The 23,706-nt window shown below is 34.2% G+C and overlaps 1 protein-coding gene and 1 long non-coding RNA gene across 3 annotated transcripts; one reads left to right on the top strand and one right to left on the bottom strand.

Annotated features, from left to right (window-relative positions):
• Window positions 1-5,359: 5,359 nt before the first annotated feature.
• On the top strand, window positions 5,360-12,186 carry LOC117326823 (NXPE family member 3-like). 2 transcript variants are annotated; one of them, XM_033883562.1, is made up of 6 exons: window positions 5,360-6,556; window positions 8,040-8,216; window positions 9,416-9,496; window positions 10,065-10,829; window positions 11,213-11,259; window positions 11,848-12,186. In XM_033883562.1, exons 2-6 carry the CDS (start codon window positions 8,152-8,154, stop codon window positions 12,000-12,002), a joined length of 1,113 nt encoding a protein of 370 aa, XP_033739453.1. In that variant the 5' UTR covers window positions 5,360-6,556; window positions 8,040-8,151; the 3' UTR covers window positions 12,003-12,186. The 2 variants fall into 2 exon arrangements, with proteins under 2 accessions (XP_033739453.1, XP_033739452.1); XM_033883561.1 differs by lacking the exon at window positions 5,360-6,556 and having other exon boundaries at window positions 6,640-8,216.
• A 7,537-nt stretch (window positions 12,187-19,723) lies between these two features.
• LOC117326825 lies at window positions 19,724-23,351 on the bottom strand. The gene is made up of 3 exons (XR_004532517.1): window positions 23,252-23,351; window positions 20,643-20,780; window positions 19,724-19,836 (listed from the first exon to the last, which is right to left on the bottom strand). It is a non-coding gene; the product is annotated as an uncharacterized LOC117326825 (long non-coding RNA).
• Between the last annotated feature and the right edge of the window lie 355 nt (window positions 23,352-23,706).

The raw sequence follows: 23,706 nt of genomic DNA, 5'->3' as shown, positions 1-23,706 counted from the left end.
AACCATTTATAATGGGGTCAGTTTAAAACGGGATCCATATTATACGGGTCGGAGTGAGGAATGGACTAATGTTTCATTTTGCAACGGTATTCAGAGTCAATATTCAACGTTGAAACTGATCCCGTGTCGCTAGTGTATATACAATTGTACAATGATGATCTTTTAATTAGACATTTTTGTATCTGTTTACTGATTTCAGTAATTAAGATCACAACAAACTTTTACTGACATCCATTTCTGATTTAGTGCGCCCTTGAAATAATTTTTGAAATTTCATTTCTGCTACGGAAAACTATATCATTATTGTATTGATATTGGATATTTTCGTACGAAAATTAGATGTGTCATATATGATTCCCCCATATGAAGAAAACTGCTTTTTATATAACGTATGGAAGTTAATATTATGATACCATACACGTTTTACTGTCTTTATCACTGCTTAAATTGCGTCCAACATCATCATTTGCCGATACATCCAAACTTAGTTAAAACATGTTTTATTTGAAAATATTCAAAAGATATGTCAGAAACGCCCACATTTAAAAAGTGGTAAATACAAATTATACTGCCTATATTATGGAGGGTTAAAAGGGACATAGTTCTATGTTTAACTTTTCTTGTTTGTTTAACCATTTAACTTATTGTTTTGATTATTGTTCCTTTATCTTTTATTTTTTCATTTCTTTATTTTTACATAGTGATAAGTGTTGATATTTAATTTCTTTTATTCAGCGTTAGAAAGTTTGTGTTTCTTTGTTTTATATCCCTATTGCTGCAGACTGATGCTATAAACTAAGTAAAATTGTGTTTAACAATTTTAGATATTAGTCGGCTATTTCTATTTTGTGACCAAAAACTTTGATTTAATATGTCATTTTTTCAGTTTCTGCTTGATAGTTTTATGGTTTTCAAATTTAGTGGTTTAATATCGCATTTTCTTCTTTTCCTATTTGGTTATTTAAGTATATTTTATTTCACAACAACAATGTTAGTGTTTCAGAATTATGTCCCAAAAAACCCTTGATGCATTTTTTCAAACTATTCTAACACCAGGGGGCAGTAAAATCTAAACATAAATATATTATCACGGGGCGCTCCCCAACAACCATCGACTGGTAACTTCATATTATGATTTTATCAAAACGGTTAAATCCTAGGCATTGTGTTTATTAGATATGTAATTATTAGTATTGAGACACCGTTTGTGTACCAATAAAATGTTTGTTTTTGACGATTTTTCCGTGTCGTTTTACGACATCGCTCAACTTTTGTGAAGGAAGTGGGTCAATCAGCTAGACCAGCGTTCATCTTTTCGATAACAAATCTAAACTCTTATGGAGTCGTATACGTAGGTTTCCAGTAGGTTTCCTAGGTCTAGTGTAAATGTTACGTGTTCATTAACGTTTTAGAGACAGGCGACGTTTAAATATATAATATTTAATTTCTTTATTGTTTGTTTGTTTAATGAAATTACTCTGTCGTTAGTTTATGCTTTGATGTCTTGATCAGCTGATATTTGTTTATGTTGTGGAGCACCGACGTTTCGGGAATATCTCATACATATTAGCTTACGATGACACGAACTTTCAAGGAACTACTGTACATGTACTTCAGTACACACTAGCAGTATATTGAACAATTCTTTTTCAGTAATAGAAGTTTTTTTCTCAAATTCTTAATGAAATATATATGTTCTAATGCTTTAAATTTTGAAATTAAAGTCTCTGACCTGCCCTTTATTGAGATGGTTCTTAGGACAGTGTCAAATTATATCATCTTTTGCATTGATTAATAAATGAAATAAGTTTTCAAATATATTAAAACCCTTCACTTTTATGCACCAAAGAAAACAATATGCAAGAAAGCTGTTCTGACAAATTTTAAGCTAAAATATTATCAATTATTATGTTGCATTAGGAAAAATTCTGTTGCTTTGGGTGTATAGAATAATGTCAGGCATTTTTATTTTATCTTTTAAAATTAAATCAATTTCAATTTATTACAAAAAAGTATAAGATAGAAAATTATTTGACAAAATCAAAGAGTTACCAGGTTTTAGCTATCACAATTTTACAAAATAGTTGACTTCGAAATTTCATGAATTAGTAAATTTTCAAATATCTAGTATCTGTAAGTTGCTTTATTATCAATTCCATATCAACATATTTCAACCCTTTGCTTACATGTGCCAAAGAAAACCATGTGCGAGAAACCTGTTCTGAGAAAAAATTACTAAAATTATGTCGATTGTTATATCACATTAAGTTAATTAACTAATTTAGGGTGTGGAACCATGTTGTAGTTTTGTTTTGTCTTTTGAATTTGTATAATCAGTTTCAACTGATTACAAAAGGATAATAGAAAACTACTTGTCAAAATTAAAGAATTACTAATATTTTGTTATCACTATTTTACAAAATAGTTTTTCTCCAAAATTTCATCTGCACATAGGTAGCAATTGGTAAATTTTGAAATATCTTTGCTTTAAATACCATTCCGACATATTTCAACCTTTCGCTTACATATACCAAAGAAAACAATGTGCAAGACACCAATTCTGACAAATTTATCTTAAGTTTTTGGAACTGTTATGTATTTATTGTGTTGCACTAAGTTAAATTCAATGTTGGGGAACAATGTAGTTTTTTTTATCTTTTGAATTTAAACTTTACTTATATAAAGGTATTATAGAAAATTATTTGACAAATTCAAACAATGACCAGGATTTAATGATAACCATTCTACAAGATAGTCTTCTTCATAATGTCATCTCCACACAGGTGAAATACAGTAACACTACAGTAGGACTAGTGTACATGTAAATAGTTTATATGTTTCTTTTTTTAGGCCAACACCACCATATGCAAACATTTACATTAGGAAGGGTGTTACAAATTGTTGGCCAAAGACTGCAGTTAATTTCCCTCTATATTCTACTGAAGAAACAGATTCAGGATTTTGAAACTTTACATGAAATCTGGTTTTAATTTCATATTGTAGAACTACTCTCTCGATTTCAAACCATTTAGATATAAATGAAAATTAAAAAGTTTTAAACAGGTACTGAAATTGCAGGCCTTAGACCGCAAGTAATTACCCTCTATGTTCTACTTAAAAAAAATCATTAAAATGTTTTTGAGACATTGCATAAAATATGGTTTTCCTTTCATTTTGTAGAACTACTCTCTCAATTTCAAACCATTTAGATATTAAGAAACAAATTTTCCACAATTTTCACTTCTTTGGTACTATTGCCACTGTAAGATAGTTTATTAATTATTTATTATTGAGGGGCCGCGATGGCCGAGTGGTTAAGGTGTCATGACACTTAATATCACTAGCCATCCACCTCTGGATTGCTAGTTCGCAGCCAACGTGGGAAGTTAACTGGCCATGGTACTGACAGTAGGCCGGTAGTGTTTCTCCTGGTACTCCGGCTTTCCTCCACCTCTAAACCTGACACGTCCTTAAATGAACTTAGCTGTTAACAGGACGTTAAACCAAATACAACAAGTATATTAGTATTATATATATAGAAGAAGTATAGTTTGAACAGTTATCCTGCAGAAGAAAAGGGAAGCTGACAATCAGGCCGGTATGTGTTGTCATGGTTATGTCTTTGGGCAAGGCCACTTTACCCTTTTTGTTCTGGATGGCATGCAATGGGCCTCTTGTATGTTGTTCAGTGAGGTAGTCACCAACTACTACAAGGAGACCCAGCCTCAGACTTAAAGATGCTACTTATTTTTCAGAATCTGGGCAAACTGGTCTACACTGCTCCCTTACAAGAAGTTTAAATCATTTATTTGAAAAGAAAATATTATTTATTTTGCTTGGTAAGCTCCATTTCCTGGATGGCATGTGGACAGACACTGGTCTGCTGCATGTTGTTCAGAGGTAGTCACTAACTACTACAAGGAGACCCTGCCTCAAACTGACTGGCTATTCAAAGGGTGATAAACAAAGCTAACAAATAATAAAGCAAATAATGTATAAGAGTACGAGATAATTTGCCACTTAATTTTCAGAAACTCCAGGGCAAACTGGTGTACACTGCTACCTGATAAAAGGTTGAAAAAAGTTATTTAGAAATAAAAATATGATTTATTATGCATGGTTAAGCTTCCTTTACATGAATTATTGTTCAAATTCATATAAATAATTTAAAACTTGCTAATCACTTAATTTTCATCTGTGATAGAAAAAGGGAGATAGCTCGCTCACCTGCTCTTGATATTCAATTACCTGGGTAATAAGATATTTCCCTAAAGTTCTATTCATGATCGATAAATTATCTATATGATGATGATTGATAATGAACTTATTAGTGATTCCCAACACTACTGAAGAAGTTTTCGAATAAAAAAAAATAGACAATCTCCCAATTTGCTCGACACAGACCACTGACACAGACGCTTGATACTGACTTTGAACTATGGGGAAAGTCCCGAAATGAAATTTACAATTTAATATATTGAATCAATTTTCGGCAATATCATCGGTTGATATATCCGAAGTCTTGGAACTGGCAGCACGGGCGCTGTATGATATGCGGAACTACGAAAACCAGTCTAGTACTTCGAGCTCTAGGCCTACTGCCTGTGCCATTCAACCGGAGCAGACACGAAAAACCGGGCTCGGTGTCGTAAACACTTTTTTTTCGAACTAGGATTTTATCATCTGAGGATATAATATTGATATTATTTCGAAAATTAAGGATAGAAAGCAGTGAGTGTATAATTTAGGGCCTAAGCTTAATCCAATCAATGATGAAGTGTTTCAGTCGGGCATTGGTAGGAATTTGAGAGTCATTGTTGCCATGGCTACTGTAGGGAGTAATCCTTACTTCCGAAGCGATTGATTTGAGCACCCTCTGCCGTTAGAATGAAGATGAAAAATGCATAAGGGTTTTTTGGGACATAATTCTAACTTTCTATTTCTTACTTTTCCCCTTTCTTTCTCTCTTTCTTTTTAGTTTTCATCTTTCATGTAACATGTTTTAGCAATAATAGTTATTTTACAAGTTGTTAAATTGGAGAACAATACAGTTATATTTCAAACTTTAAAGTTTAAATATGAAATCTAAGAAACAGTAAAAAAAAAAAAAAAAAAAAAAAGATAAAATGCGAAATTGAAGATAAAATGTTAAAATAAAGAGTTTTGAATTCAAAAAAGTAATAACGTAAAATGAAGCATTAAAATTGTGAGAAATAAAGCAGTAATGACAAATAATGAGAAGTTGAAATTAGAAAAGTAAAAAAAAAGTAAGAAAAAAGAATGAAAATATTATGTTTGACTTATGTCCCTTTTAACCCTCCATACCATATAAAACGTATCTGCCTATATATAGCTAGATGTCTATAGAAAGCTAGCCGAGTACATTTTTTTTGCAATCACGACTATTCATAGCCTGTGGTGTACTTTTTGTATACATTTTTGAAAAGTGCCGTTTGACACTAAAGCGCTTCAGTATATATTCAGCCTGGTGTATACACAAGGAAATTTTGGGAGTACCCTGTGGTGACGCAATTTTATATTTACAGCTTGAAGAGGGTGTTTTTTTATATATATATACACGTTTAACACGCAAACGAAATATTGTATGATGCATATTTTGTATATTATGTACCATTATTTGAAAAAGAAATTAATCTTTACTGTACAAACAACAAAAAGTGTCACATCGACGATTTTCCATTAAAAGTACATGGAATAATGAATGAGAAAAAAACCCCAAAACGTATGAATACTTACACTTTCATTAACTTGCTATTAATGATGCTAAGTTTACACTCCAAATCATACCGTGCTGTGTTAGTTGTGTGGTTATACTATGGCCCCTTATCCGTATATGGCACTTTGTCAATATTTAGTTCTGTGTCATGTGTTCTAATCTAGTGTCCGGTGTCCGATTTCTAGTGTCCTTAATCTTCTTATGCTACTAATATAATGACTTAACAAGTAGGGAAATTTCTAGATGGAAATAAAAAATACCCAAATTAATGTTAAAACCCTTGTTAAATGTAATGTTTTTTAAATGATAGATGACAACAAATATATTTACTATCTCCACCCCACACCCTTCCCACCACCAACTCCAATCCTTTCTATGTCACTATTGGAAGGCAAGACTAGTTCCTACACTCAAAACTTCCAACAGAGTATTTAGTTTCACTGAAGTGGTACAAGCTAGCACGCCGATTTGTGTCAACGAATTACCTTAATAAGCTGTATAACGTAATTATTATTATATTGCTCTTTACGGTCCATCAAACCAGGACAATGGCAATCAGGTCAATAGTTGGAGTGTAAAAAAGAAATATAAAACACAACAAAAATTTAAAAGCCGGTATCGACCTACTTGACAAATGTCACACAAATTCAAAAGATTTATATTTACCTATAGTTAAAAACAAGCTCAATCGTGTTAAATAGGCCAACTATTTTGAGGTAATTCAGTATTTTGATTATGCTGACAGACACAAATAGAGATAAGAGATTAGTTACTCTGGTGGATGTGAACACATATCCAGCAGTTCAATACAAACGCGAGGTAAGTTTTCTGTCTTGATATCAATACATGATTATATATATATATATATAATCTACCAATATTATGATTGTACTAAAGGTTCTGAAAATAAATTTGGGTCCAGTTGCGCATGCTGCGTCGTATATGACACTCTGACAGCAAGATAATTGATTTTTAATGTATGAAATGCATGTATAAAGTTTCTGATACCGTTGTATAATATTTCATTTCCCATTCAAGCGATTATTTTTAGGCCTGGACTCAAGCTTTTTCTATATGGGACTCACTCTAATATTGAGCACCCAATATATCTTTGTTTGCTCTTCGGACTTGACTCGCCTGAAATAATATTACCAAATTCCTACAAGTATTCTTGTATAACATTGTTAATCATTATATGGTATTGTTATGTGAAATTATATTATATAGCATTGTATAAATCTGCAGTCTTACATTAATGTAAAATATCAGATAACAATGCATTTTACTGAAGCATCACAATGCAATACATTGAGATATTAAATTTGGATAGCATGTTAACATTGGATATACATTATATAACGTGTTTAACTGCGATATTTCATTTTAGATGGACAGTTAGATTAGATAATGTTTACACGTCAGTGGTACCGACCACGTGTTAGCGATTCGTAACAGGTTTATGAATGTGAATCATTCTATACCAGTGTGTTATTTACGAGCAGGATAGCTTTTAACTTTCAAAAAAGAGTTCAAGTTCTAGCTTGTTTAAGTTGTTTTGTGTTTGTTTAACAATTGCTATGTACATATAGCGGTGTACAGATAAAACGCTACATAATAGGTTTGGTATATATCGTGGATATCAATATATCGATCGACCCTCGAAAAACTTCCCCCAAATCTAGTTTCTCCAAGGAAAATTTCGCCTCAGGAAACGTTTGTCTCAGTCAAAAATAGCCCACAAACGATTTGCCCTCTGATGATTACTGTTTTTTTTTATCCTGAGTGGTGTAGAAAATGGCGAATATTATTTAACAAATATAAGGCTTAGGTCATATGTTAGGTTTAGATTGAAGCTGTGGTGATATATCTGACAAACATTTACAAACTCATATTGTTACCCCAGGGTATGGTTCGATAATTATGTGTCCTTGCTGTTATGAAAATAAGGAAAATCCACAAGTCAGGTCTCGAGTGGGCTGATATCGAACGTTCCGGCGATTTTTTCAGTAAACTTTAAAATTCGTTGGTGGAACTATTTTTTGGGTGAATGCCACGATATTAATTGGTTACGAGTGAAGGTTAATCCAAACAACAGACTTGTAAACATTTTCCGTAAAGATCTTGAAGAAGTTGTGATTCGTTAGACACAATATTACTTTGAAACATGACGAAGATGGTTAACATTTTTACCCAACTGCAAAGTTTATTCACGTAGCTATAGTGTTCGCCTTGAAGAACCTAACAGAAGAGTTACGGATGTTTCAATATAACTATGTATTTACTTGATGTTTCTTTTGTTCAGATATCAAGTTTCACTATTGGATTTGTTTGTATACCTGCATACGATTGAAGATAACCATATTCACAACAAAAGACTATCGACGAGGAGGACATTTTATAGTGACGGTGCCATAATGTTTAAACCCCTTTTAACAAAGCTGTTTCTTGCCGTAGCTATCATGGGGACTTTATTTGTCACGTACGTATTCCGGTTTATCGCCGTAACAAAGCACAATAGCTAGGGTGTTTATGGTTTACATGTATATAAACGATCCCTAAGCGGCGAGACCCTGGGTAGATATAACTACTATAAACTATATCCATTAATACTGACTATCAGAATAAATCACACCGATCGATAATGAATGCTTATTGTTATTTTGATGATAGTGAAAACACTTTAGTTTATGAGGGTTGCATATTTAGGTTGAGCTAATCTTCCATATGGCCTTCAAGCAAGATAATTCAATATGATGTAACTAACGCATTGTGAATATCAATCTTGAGAGAAGTGCCCTCTGACACATAATTGTATACATTGCCTGTTACCACTATAATGTATAGTGAATTGGTTGATCAGAGAAACACATCATGATGTATCGTAGTGTCTTGTTGGGTGTAAGGAGGGCAGTAGGTGATATACACAAGATAGAACACGATTTCAACCACAATACGCTGTGCTATTCTACTCTCAATCCATGGTATAAATGTGCCGACGGTTAGATATATTTGTTAGTGGAATATGACCTTCCGGTCTTTCATTGGTCAAGAATTCGAACTTTGATTCGAGCTGCAATTGTTATTGACGTTATCAATAATTGAATGACGTCACATCATCGGGTTCCCACCTTCACCTGTACACATTGTTTGCATACGCGAAATAAGACACTGCCACGTTTCCCTTTGATTCAAGCCGATATCATTGTGGTAGAAACAGTTCATACGACTTGTGACTTTTGGATATGGAATTTATTTCACACTCCCTAAGGCTCTTGTCTTTTGTAACTTGGGAAAATAACCTACTCGTGTGAAATAAATTCCATATCCAACAACCACTCGTTGTGTAACCTCTATTTATCTACCACCTTACTTCATCTGACAATCGCCTCACTAAAATCGCTTGCAATGTAAATAAAGATAGCAAAATTCCAATCCAGAGATCCTGTACATTTGTGTATCACAATGAATATTTGTTCTGTCCATAAGCTACCACTTGCTATTGAGCGATCGATTGTTGTGAAAGTGTGTACGTCGTACCCATACCCATACTTGATAATTACATATCAAATCTTCGGCCCAAACAGGGAAAACCGACACTCTTTTTTTGATTAAGTTCTGTGATCTCAATATGACAGGATATGAACATAATGGATCCTATACACATTACTTATCCTACAGGTCAGAGTGGCTGAATGTCATCCCTGTACATGTCATGTTTCGGATCCAACAGTTCCCGACAGTAAACGATGTTATCAGAAGGTAAGCTCAAAATCAACAGCAATTTAAGTGAAATATCTCATAAAGAACAGCTAGCACGATAGGTGAGGACGCCAACTGAGAAATGTTAAAACATTTTAAATTGTCTCAAAAATGAATGATATTTGTAGCAATTATTCCACTAATTTACTGTGATGTGTCATTATCGTTTAAGGATAAATGATCAAAAGTCATACTAGACCACTTATGAAATCAAAATAAAGTTGGTGTACAAGATACCTCATGAACCCGCATTATGGGACCGTCTCCGGCGTGTCAATTATCTAGTAGGCATATTAGGTTGTGTTTCATTGCCTTAGATTGACGACATTATATCGATATTATATATATTGATTTTCGAATATTCACCAGTGATGTTACAAGATCATTTATGTAAAGACGTTAAAAACAGATAACACCCGAGTTTCGGAGTTAAAAATGAAATATTTTATCAATCAGTTACTTTGTTAATTGTCGTTTTATTGTTCGATATATCAGAATGTCAACAGCGTGCATTCTATAAGTAAAACACATAAGAATAAACTGTTGTGTGTTGCTATTTCGTTGGCAGACAGAATGTGTCTTTAACCTCATCGAAAGGATATATCAAAGAAACACGAGCAGGAACTGTCCATTCTTTCAAAGACGAAATCGTACAATACAAAAGCAAAATTGTCATGAAGACTATATTGAAATCGCCGATGGCGGCTATTTCAAGGAATATTCTGGATCGTTATCTTGAGTATCGTCAGATACAGAGAGTGCAAAGTTTTAAGGAACTTTATGATCCTCGCTTTTCTGTGGTAGAGATTGACAGGAAATCAGGGTCTTTAATAGCTGGTTCAAAACTCACGATCAGAATATCTCTTTATAATGGTTTCAATCAGTCTTTGACTCAGGGAGGCGACCTACTCAATATTTGGCTTCGAAATGCCGAAGGAACCTCGACTGTGGCTGGTCACGTAGTCGACCATATGAACGGAAATTACACAGGTCATGTGATGGCGTTTTGGGCAGGAAATGTTATTTTGAAATTGACTGTCACAAACACAAAAGAAGGAATCGGTTTATATACCAACTACGTGCATGAGCGTGGAGCTTATCAATTCATAAAGGCAACATTTTCAAATGGCAATAAAACTGAGATGACACTGTGTGCAGCATCAAAGACTAACTGGCTGGAAAAAAGATACGGAGGCTTATGTAACCTTACGAAGGAAAATTACAACTTATCTTTTTTCTGCGGGAAGCCAAGGTCTCTTTCATGTACGAGCTGGCTAAAATATTCATATGATAGTGCACTACATTTTGACCTCAATTCATCGCAAATACTCGGGTAAGTGAAAATATAATTAACACAAATGATGTAAGGTATGCTATTCAGAGGATGCAATCGATGGTGACAACAACATGTTTTTATTTCATTATAAGTAAAATTTACACCTTCCCCTGGACAAATATATTAGGCTTTTCATATACTCCGTATTACATATATCTTGATTACATATCATCTGTATATACATGCTTGTCGGTTTGTACACTAGTAAAAGTAATTATATAATGATAAATCTTACCAAGGTTTTAAACAATCAGCTTGGCAGTATCATAACGGCCTAAAGAGAGTTAGTGCTATAGCCACCTACCAACAAAGAATGGGATATAAATGTAAGCAAATTTGTATGTTGATGAAGGTGTTAATGTGAGAATGTTTTTGTTCAGTTACAAGGACAGGTTGTTGAAGCAGATCAAACTGACCATTGTTCCAAGTAAGTGTCTCGTTTCTTTTTATTTCTTGTTATTTTGTTTCGTCGTTCAAAAATTCACACAAGAATGTATGTCAGTTGTCAATAATTGTGTAACTTGTCGTTTTGTGTAAAACTACATTTATGTCTGGCATTCCTATAAGTTATTTTAAAATAACCCATCAATTAAAACATTAGAAAACTAACAAAAACACTGAAAACGCACAGAGTCAACGCGGAACAAGTAATGTAACGTCATCATAATGTACAATTTGCAATTTACATTTTTTATTAATACGCTAATGAACAACCGAATGAGGCGCAATATTACGCCACATGAGTTGGACACATTACAGCAATCCCTGGTGTTCACATTACTTGGATTTTATAATAGATCTTTGTTTACATGCCGGATCATTTAGAAGGCAACTCTTTTTTATATGGAAACATGATGTCATTCTTTGTAGTTTTTCAATTGTTTCCATGTATAAGCATTTCAATGGCTCTTAACCTGAGTTCGACAATCAGAAAGATAACAATTTCCACATTACGATATTCTCTTGATTATAGGCTTAATCACTTCACTGATAAAGTAATATTTTCCTGTTTTAGGTGATAATGGCGATCTAGACTACCCGATGCCTAAAACACCATGCAAAGATTTGCCTCCCGCTTTAACATGGAACAGCACAGTACCATCCGGCTTTCCTCCACAGAGGAAAGTATCACAACCTTATATGTCGACAAACAGTAGATCCCAATTCTGAAAAATATCGGGCATGTCTAAAAGACCGACACGTTATTTCCATTGGTGATTCTACAACAAGACAATGGTTCCTCCGTCTGGCGACAGTTTTGGGAATAAGCGGTTCGATTGGTATTCCATCAAATAAAGTATGGCAAAAGTTTGCTCGTGCATACAACCATACAATGGGACTTGACACGGAATGGCAACCGCATGAACATCCATTCTTTGGGTGGATTGCGGACAGAAAGAATATAAAGTCTGTAGCTAACAGACTAGACAGAATTCCAAGTAGCAGCACCGCCATCGTTATTATCCACTGGTACGCCCATATCGGCAGGTGTTGTGACCACAAAGCCTTCAGGGAACGTGTGCGTAGTGCCAAAGCGGCTATAACGAGGCTCCTAGACAGGTCCCCGGATGTTCAAATTTTCATTAAAGGTCCTCACCTCGTGACATATGTCCATGCTTTGGCACCATTTAAATATATTGGTATGTTCGTAGAACAGGTTTTACTGGAAGAGTTAATTAATTTTACAGATAGAATTTTCTACCTTGACCAGTGGGACATGTCGGTAGCAAAAGAAAACATCGATATTCATCCTGACTCCACGTTGGACGATCTTTCACTAAACAACCTCATCAATTTTGTATGTAAATTACATTGAATTAAAATGAACCTGAATTACGTTTTGCGGAGTACTGCGCTAGTGTTATGTTGAAAATTGACTCTAGATCAGTTGAATATGGACTCTAAATGTTGTTGAAAAATCACAGGCCAATTATCAAAGGGTGGTCTTTTGAAAATTGACCATTCAAAACTTCGTTGATTTGATCGCCTCTCTCCCCGCCCTCTTCTGAGCAGATATTGGAATAACATAAGCTCCCAATTCAGAGTCCTGTAGTAATGTCCATGACCGTTCGTGTGCATATTTTGTTCCTATTGAAAACTTTTATATTGTTTAGACACACTCTCAGGCCAAAGGATATCCAGACTAGGTCGTTTAAAACGAGAGTTTCGAGATAGTGAAATGACGTAAAATGACATGGTGCGAGTACGATATTCTCACCAAACAGCGGGAGGTCGGACAATCCGGGATAATCCTACTCATGTAAGTTATAGTCATTTTCTCTATACCGTAGCTCCAGTGTTGTTAGTGGTAAACCGACGTTGTTTATGACCTTGGAGCCATATGATTGATCCCCAGACTTCCTATTGTATACGACAACAATATTCGAATGACATCACGCAGTCCAATATTCGAATGACATCACGCAGTCCAATATTCGAATGACATCACGCAGTCCAATATTCGAATGACATCACGCAGTCCAATATTCGAATGACATCACGCAGTCCAATATTCGAATGCCATCACGCAGTCCAATATTCGAATGACATCACGCAGTCCAATATTCGAATGACATCACGCAGTCCAATATTCGAATGACATCACGCCGTTGGGTCCTGACATGTAATTTGATGTACAGAAGACTTCTGCAATATCTGATATGAGAAAATCGTTTTTTTTTTAATATCAGATATCAAGAATTGATATCAGAAATTTTTTGAGATCAAAACTTGTGTTTCAATATATGAAAAACAATAATATGTATCTGATATCAGAACATTTGTTTGATCTCAGAAAACATTAATGCATGTACTTTGTCCATCCTGAAACCCGGCACATATATCGAAAAATATGGAAACGACATATTTACACATACATGTAAAGATATGTTATCAACATTGATTAAGACCCGATTCGATTGATCAGTTATTCGATTGGGATAAACTCTTTTAATAAATTGTCTTCTTGATTTTGTGACGTGGCACAGACTACAAGAATGAAGCGGGATCAAGTGTTTCCCACTGAGAGGAGCGTGAAGCACGCGTAAATTCTACCGCGAAAGCTTGATGACGTGCTTTCCACCGAATTGGAACATGAATTGCCTTGAATTTACGGGGACATAAGAATCAGTTATAGTGTAGTTTGGCCTATGTCTGCTCATAAGTACCATAGCGCTTTGCAAAGATAAAGTGTTGGGAATAAAGATATTAAGTTGTATTACATACGTTTTAAGCTCCAGTTAGCGACGATCTACACAGCCGTACCAGAGATATAATGACAAATACACAAAGTAACGAGCGACTTTGAAATGTGACCTTGGATCATCCGAAACGTATCATACAACAAGAATATTACTTAAGGGTGATCATATGCCAGTATGCTATTAATGAGTTTAAATATTCTAAATCGTGTAACGATTTGTCACCCCTAACGTTTTATACTCCTACGTTTTAATTGGCACTCGCAAACCACAAACAAATATATAATATAACAGTGTGAGAGGTAATGCTTACGGAACCACAAACAAATATATAATATAACAGTGTGAGAGGTAATACTTACAGATCCACAAACAAATATATAATATCACAGTGTGAGAGGTAATGCTTACGGAACCACAAACAAATATATAATATCACAGTGTGAGAGGTAATGCTTACGGAACCACAAACAAATATATAATATAACAGTGTGAGTGGTAATACTTACGGAACCACAAACAAATATATAATATCAGTGTGAGAGGTAATGCTTACGGAACCACAAACAAATATATAATATCAGTGTGAGAGGTAATGCTTACGGAACCACAAACAAATATAAAATATCAGTGTGAGAGGTAATACTTACGGAACCACAAACAAATATATAATATCAGTGTGAGAGGTAATACTTACGGAACCACAAACAAATATATAATATCAGTGTGAGAGGTAATACTTACGGAACCACAAACAAATATATAATATCAGTGTGAGAGGTAATGCTTACGGAACCACAAACAAATATATAACATCAGTGTGAGAGGTAATACTTACGGAACCACAAACAAATATATAATATCAGTGTGAGAGGTAATACTTACGGAACCACAAACAAATATATAATATCACAGTGTGAGAGGTAATACTTACGGAATAAGGATGCAGCATTACATTTGTTTGGAAAGTGGGAGGGCCAGAACAATATATCGCTCGTGAAAAGGGAAATCAAATTGATATAATAATATCTTGATTTGAAATCTTTCGTTCAGGAAAAAGGCATATAGCCAGAATACAACATTTCCTATACCAGTTAGTTAAAATTGCTCGTAAAAACGGCAGATCCATAATTTAAATGTATCATAGATAAAACATGATATTTATCTGAAATCCTTCGCAGGTGAACAGTGAGCTACATTTGAAAATTCATCGAGATTCAAAGTTGGTACAGATTTAGCAAATCTAGGTTTTGCCCTTCACGTATGTCATGGGCATGACAATCATAATTCGTATATACAACTCGTTAACCGTTCCTGTTCTACTTATCCCGAATTCTTGAATATTTGATAACATTTTCATTACAAGGAAATAAATCATACAGTGTACTTGCAGTTATGCTATAGAGAGAAGTGGTGAAGCCAGTGACCTTGTAAACCTCCATCTCCTGATAGAAGACTGATCCTACCCAGCTCGAATTATTCGATGACCTTGTAAACCAATCATGATATGACATTGAGCCTACCCCGTTCGAATCAGACATTTGCTTTATTGTTATCATATTTTTTTTGCATTCAACGACGATATCAAGTAGAATCTCTACAATCCGGAACTCTCTACAAACCGGCCTTATTTTCTGGTCCTACAGGTGTCCGGTTTAGACAGAGTGCACTGTAGTAGAAAATCAAAAAGCCTAGTTATTTTAAACAAAGAGTGATCAGCTGCCAGTTCCCCCATTTGGGACCCCTAGCAGCAATGTTCACATTGAAGATATATACAGTGTATACAGACAGGTACAAACCATACAATTAAATTAATTAAAAATCAACCACTAATTATACGTACTCCAAATTAAACTCATCTCTTTATCATCACTATCTGAACCTTGTTATTGAAAATCAACTCTAAACGATGTTCCAGTCATTAGATATCTTGTTCACAAACAAAAAATTATGTACTTTTTCATAGCTCATCAGGTGATAATTGCTGTGGTGGCAATCTTGTAAATTCAATGAATTTTTGAAACAACACTTCTCATTCAGAAATGTCACTAGAACATTCCTAGAAAGTCTTCTTACTACGAAGCAAATACAAATAATAAATACAAATATCTAGTCAGGATCTTCTAACTAATCATTCAATGCAAATTTCAACACTCTCGGTTAAAAAAAGTTAACGGACGACGGACGACGCACGACAGACGCCGGACGAGGTGAGCTAAAAAAGAAAAGAAAAAACAAACCAAAAAACAAGTATTGTTAGACAAATATAGTAGTGTATCTCGAGCACAATCTGGTTTTAGAAAAGGATACTCCACCACTGAAAATATTTTCATATTACATGTTTTTATCTCGATCTATTTCTCTAAAAAAATATATATACTGTTCAATAAGACAAAAAAAATATTTTTTGAAAAACGTAAAAATAGAAGACAGATTCACTTTACCATACTCGATGAGCAAATACATCGCGAGAATGTTTATCCTTATCTTGGCACACTATACAACATTTGCTAAAACAAGGACAATGTAGCTGAACAAGCAACGAAAGCATTATTTGCATTGTATACAAAAATAAGAAACATCCCTTTATCTATAGACTTGCAACTTAAATTGTTCGATTCACTGGTTACCCCGATGCTACTTTATGGCTGAGAAATCTGGGAATATGAAAACGTAAGTATAATTGAAAATATTCATTTACAATTTTGTAAGAAAATTTTAGATATAAGAAGCAGTACACCAAATTACATGGTTTATGGTGAACTTGAAAAATTTCTACTTGAAATTGAAATAAAATTAAGGATGCTATTGTTTCGGCATAAATTAATCACAGGAGGCGACAAACTTTTAATACATTATATCGCTTAATACTAAAAATGCAAGAGAATCAAGTAGCCGACTTTAAATGGCTTAGCTATTTAAAACAAATACTAATGATACCAAAACACTTGTACATTAAATAAAACTGTTTTTAAAACACTGCCTTAAAAGACGTTTATGTGACCAATTCATTTAAAGCTGGTTTTCTACTATCCAATCATCGTCTCGTGGACAATTTTATTCTATCTTTAAAAACAGTTTAGCATGGAGTCTTATCTAATTAAGCTTAATTCCCAAGAGCGCATGATTATCAGCAAATTTAGAATGTCGCATTTAAAGTTACTTGTTGAAACTGGTAGATGTATTGGTATATCATGTATTCTACCATGTTTGCTATGCAACGCCAGTTTTGATTGGTTTAAAACCATGTATTATTTTCCAATAATACACGCTCGTGTCAATAACACACGCTCGTGAGTCAAGGCTGTTACAATGTTATGTATCTAATATTCACCCAGAAAGAATACGGTTACTGTAGCCGAGTGGGCTAATGGGTTAGTCTTTGATCATTTTTTATCACGACGCGAGTTCGAATCATACGAAGGCCGTTGTTTTTTTTCATCCTTTTTTAAATTTTTTTAAAAAATCAATGCCATATGATAGATGTTCTTGATTGTAGTACTGTAGTGCCTGTAAAGAAATGTATATTTGATCAACAAAATATTGCAATACTCAAGAAATAAATTACCAGGTTTTCCCGGGGTTTCTTTGCCGTTTTTCTATTAGAAAGAGGTAGATCTTAGAACTAAACAGTACATGGTAGAATAGAAATAATCAACTCTGACCCGTGTATTGTTGCAGGATATACAACTAGGACTTGGATATTTTGCAATTAAATTAATAACGAAGGCCGCAGGCCTGAGTTATTAATTAAAATTGCAAAATATCCCGAGTTGTATATCCTGCAACAATACACGAATCATCGTTAATTATTTCTTAATTTATATATGATGGTATTTAAAGAAATGAAATCTTGCCAAAACAATAAACCTGGGAACTACTCTATATACATTGTATATGCGTTGTTAACAGAAAGCACCTGGATTGAATGTCAATGTAAGTTTGATATCTCCTGTGCTTCTCGCCTATTTCTATTGTTCATAAATTTATAATGTACAATGAAGTCGAAAACACTATCTGCCGAAATCCAGGCTTCTGTCGACTTGTTCATGGGGATACTACACATTAAATTTGAAGAAATAACGATTACAATCCTTTATTGTTAAACATTCGAAATTGCCAGATCCTTCAAAAATTGAGCTTTTCCAATCAGTCTCAGTAATGTTCATAATCAACTGCTTGTAATATGTACCAAAATGAAAAAATCGAACCTGAATTGGAAAAAATATCCTTCTAATACTTGTCAGGAAATATTAATTAAATGACAAAGTACAACAAACTTTAACTGAACAAATACTAAATGGCTATACCTGTCAACCATTTGGTTTAATTTTTGACCATCAAAATTAAACAAAGATCAAGGACCCGAGGAAAATCTGAAATTGGATCTTTCGATAAGTTCAATTCTTCAATGGACAGACGATAAACCACGAAGGATATATATTATAACTGCATGAAAATGTCCACATGATGTGTTCACTTGATAATCAAAGAATTATTGTCCACAATCAGAACATAACTGAATAAGTGAGGTTTCTTTGCTGAAACATTAACTTTACAAATAAGATTACTAATTAATTAATTGATGATAATATATATATCCTGTTAATATTTTTCTCTTTTTTTTTATGCTCTGAAACCTCGTTATTGAGTTAACAAATTATAAGGAATGTCAAAACAACAGGTTTCGTGTACTTCAATCACTAAAATATATGCAACGAAAAAATGGATATCGCATTAAAGATTCAGACTATATTACTGAGTTTTAAGAAATGTTCAGTACATTAAAATTGCTTTATTTAAAGACTGATGTCACACTTTAACACGTGACTTCCATTGTGTATTTTCACATATGTCAACAGCTGATCAAACTGTTCCCATTAAACCTGTTACCACAGACGATGTTCATCCACTGGTTTCTCTCCTGTGTGTGTTTTGACATGTGTTGACAGTGTACTGTTTCTGGTAAACTGTAGACCACAGATATCACACATAAACAGCTTCAATGGTTTTACTCCATCATGTTTTTCAACATGTCTCGACAAGTCAGCATTTCGGGAAAACTCCTTACCACAGATGTCACACTTATATGGTTTCTCTCCTGTATGTGTCCTGACATGTGCCAGCAAATCACTGTTCCGATAAAACTCCCTACCACAGACGCCACACTTAAAAGGCTTCTCTCCTGTATGTGTTTTAGCATGTGTCTTCAGGGTATGTTTTCGGGCAAACTGTTTTCCACAGATATCACACTTAAACAGTTGTAATGCCTTGATTCCTTTATGTATTTCAACATGTCTTGTCAGATCAGCATTCCGAGAAAACCCCTTACCACAGATATCACACACACATGGTTTCTCTCCCGTATGTATTCTGACATGTCTCGAGAGGTCAGCATTCCTCGTAAACTCTCTTCCACAGATGTCACATTTATATGGTTTTTCTCCTGTATGAGTTCTTACATGTATCAATAGGTGACTGTTCTGAGCAAAAGTCTTATCACACATGTCACACGTAAATGACTTTACTCCTGTGTGTGTTCTGACAAGGTCTACCATCCTGCTAAGAGAACACAACAGATTTAAACCAGGTGATTACATGTGACTATACATAAACTGTTGATGTAGTCTTTTGTTAAGAGCTGTCCCTCTATGTACCAGGTGTCTAGATTCTTGAGAAAATCATTGTTCACGCTTGTGTCATGTACTTCCGGTTCAAGCCTTGATATACATGTTTCTGTTGTAAACACTGTCAATAAAATCAATGTCACACCTGTTCATTCCTGCCTCTCTGTGTGTTTGCATCTGTAAGGTAAAGTAAAGTTTTAAATCCAGAGTAACTAGACACTTTATCACAGGAAGTATGCATCTAAACAATGGTACCTTATCTAATTGTTGTTTCATGTAGCATATCTAACATTATACCAGACATCACACTTTTCCATGTTTGATTTACAGATCTGTAACTTGGATGATTCACTAATCTTTGGTACACCTGTGTCTCCACCATCTCTAACAAACAACAGGCCCATTGGACCTTAATCAACAGCCACCTGAGTTTTGAAATATTGCTGTCAACCTGTCAAGTCTTGACTCTTTTTTTGACCCCACCCATGAGCCCCTGGGGATCAGTTTGGCCAACATTTACATACCGTCAAGCTTCCAAAACTGCTATTTCTAACAAAGTGAGAAAGAATTCTAACAGAAATCAAACAAATGATGGTTAAATATATAAATAATAGTAAAGGTTACCCACTCCATACAGGGGCAAACAGGAGACCCCAGGGTAATGAAACTCACAGTTTTGGTAAAGCACCTTAAGACCCTTTCATCTATGAAGAGTATTTCATTCCAGACCCTTCCATCTATGAAGAGTATTTGATTCTATCTGATGTTGGTCTTGAGAAGAAGATTTTTGAAATTTCAGTCAATTTGACCCCTCAGTTATCTGGGGGTTGGGGGCCAAATACATGTAATTCACAATTTCGGTTGACCTTTGGCCATATGGAGGGCACTGGAAAATTTCAGTCAAATTGGTCAACAGATTTCTGAGAAGTCGAAAATATATCAATCGTTTACGGAGGCATGACAGACGATGCCCGATGACTTACGAAAGATGGTTATAATTAGAGTAGGTCACTTAAGACGTTGTCGCAGGTGACCTAAAAATCATCAGAAGAATAAAGCTTCTTCATCTGAATCTAGTTAACTGTAGTACAGAAATGTCTCTACACAACCCTCAAAGAGATCTGAAACAAACACAAAAAGATGTCAAAACGAAGTAAAGATATGAGTTATATCTCTGGACAAGAATATTGACTTTTATTTTACCAGTGAAATATAGAAAATTATTCATTCTATAAAAGTGATATTTTTCACTTTTTCTGATATCACCAATCAAAACAGTGCTTACTAACAACAATGGGGAAAATTAAAAGCTGACTAGTATGTTATGCTTTAAAAATGTAATAAGCAGAACAGTGTCTTCAGTACATTGAATAATAACAAATTCAAATCACTTGTGTGGCTGTTCATGCGTAAAATATAAAAAAAAATAGCCCCAATCGTGAAATATATTTGGTATTACTGAAGACACTGTTATATATCCCCTATAAAATATTCAATTATGACTCGGGATGAGTGTAACTTATAATATAGATGAGACTACTTTTTTTATGAGGCCAAACAAATTAAAGGTCAGTGGAAGTCAGCCAGCGGTCAAATAGCTGTGAGCAATTTAATTTGTATTCCAATATGTTTTGCACTCTTTAAATAAAAGCACAGTAAAGACATACACTGCTTCACAATGATGTACATGTTAATGCATAACTCATAATCATATGCCCTGGAGACACACAGACAGACAGATGGTTGCTGGAAATTAAAGGGTCATCATTACATTATATACAGGATGTACTCCAAAACAGTATACCTCTAACAATATTTGATTTGCCCTTTGGTATGTAATTGACATTCTTTGATGCTCTCAAAGCACCTCTCTTGCTCAGTCAGTAATACATTAATAATCATTAATGCAAATTCTAGAGTTGAACGAATGAACAGTTTCTGTATTTTCAACGGCTGCCATGTGCACACAAATGTCCATATTAATTAACAATAGCAGTTTATTGCATTTTTTCTAGTGAAATATATAAATTTATTAAACTAATAAAACTTATGTTTTCACTGCAGCTATGAGCGGAGATAGATAAATTGGTTATTTTGTTGTATTTCTGAAATATTCTGACTAGTTTTTGACAAAATACTCACTTGACATTAGCTATTCATGCACAGATTCTCCGATAACAGCAGAAAACGCTAAAATTGTGCTGATCATGATTAGTCCTTTACAAATGGTACTATCAAGTTAAATTATGTTGATGTGGAGTAATGTCAAGACTCATTGAGAGACGACTTCATGAATTATAAATTACGTTACTGATTCCCACACTTTTAGACACTTAAATTTTTCGATGTTTTTCATTTTGTTTTTTTACATAAAATGCAATAAATTTGGCAGAATATATTGATTTTTTTTTCACTCATGCCTCGCACTCCTGAAATATATGTTATATTCACTGGGAAACAATTCAATATCCTCCTATACTAAAATTATAGTGTAATAACCCAATCTTATGACAATGGCCCAATAACTCTATACAGTTAGGAGTGTTATATTAGTTACAGGTAAAACCGATCTTAGCCAGGAGGATAGAGATATACCAGGCCACATGTACCTGTGATGGCGGATAAACTTTGCTGGGTGTGGGATAGGGTGAAGTGGGACAGGAGTACAGCTATAAGCCTATCTACATGTATCTGGTGTTGTAAAACACACATTGTTGCATGCTATGCTCTACACATACATGTGATAATATACAAGAATGACATGTAATTATATGTCTCCCTGTACCACTTTGTCAATATAGTCTAGCAGTCTTACCAGTAAGCAAATTCAAAAATTCACTTCAATATCAGTCTTTTTCTCAAAAGCAACCAAAAAACATCCAGATAATAGTACCGAATTTAAAGAACCCTATATTCAGTATACATTTAAGACACATGTAGCATTGTGCAAAAGAAATATCACGTTTCACAAAATCTCTTATTCTCAAAATTCACTTAAGCATGTCATTTTTACATTAAAAAACACTCTTTCTATATTCTTTCCAAAACTTTAAAAAGTTCAGATTCCCAGCATTCCTAATATCCAGTAACTGGCCTGGATCATAATGATAAATTCTGGATAAAATACTGTAAACGAAGGCTGTGTTGAGGAACTTGAGATGTCAACTATTTGAGCTAACTATATACCAAGCTTGGTTAAAGTCGGATCTACACTTTTTGAGAAGGTATCTCAATCCGTAGTCTGTACTGATCTCAATCCGTATTCCGCGTTGATGAACTGTCTGTCCGTAGTACTATAGTCCAGTCACTGATATATCTAGGCCTAGGTTACAGAAGAGATAGTGCATGTTAGTTAAGTGTATTTACAAAGTATAGTGGTACGGATTAACAGGAGGCTTATAGCAGAGTCTTTCTTATTCGGAAATAAAAGATAAACAAAACCCAATGAAAAGAAACAATAAAAGTGGCAACTTGGTATGTTGACAGCGGTGTTTAAAATTCTACTCGACAACCGATCGCTCTGAGACACAACAAACAAAAGGATGTGATCTTAAATAAGTCGCAATTAATAAAACTGGTATTACCAACTTACCATTTGCATTCTCTCCATGACGAATAAATACACTCCATTAGTGGCGTCAAGCTGGATGGCTCGATGCCACGAAATGACATACGCCTAATGCACTGAAGTGTTATCCACTCCAAACCTACATTTATCGGCTGTAGTAGCCTGATTTCTATGTTATGATTAAAACCCACTGTTATGTTTTTTTTTTTTTATGTTTTGTTTTTTTTTAGTTTTCTTTATATCAAACTACGAAATCATATATTAGAAATGGAACGTTTAGTTAAATATTTCTGAAAAATAATTAATTAAACATCAATTTTAACAATATCACGCGACTGTGGAAAGCATATATATATATCGAAAGATGGGTGTGTTGGAGGACAGAGCGACAACAACGTGTGCAATTAATTCATCATCTTCCTGGACATGATCATAATATATTTTTCGTTGATACATTTTGTAGTGAATCTCTTTCTTCT

The sequence above is a fragment of the Pecten maximus genome, chromosome 5 (assembly GCF_902652985.1).
Source record: "Pecten maximus chromosome 5, xPecMax1.1, whole genome shotgun sequence".
In the NCBI taxonomy this organism is placed as follows: Eukaryota; Metazoa; Mollusca; class Bivalvia; order Pectinida; family Pectinidae; genus Pecten; species Pecten maximus.
This window is presented reverse-complemented; position numbering and strand designations above follow the sequence as displayed.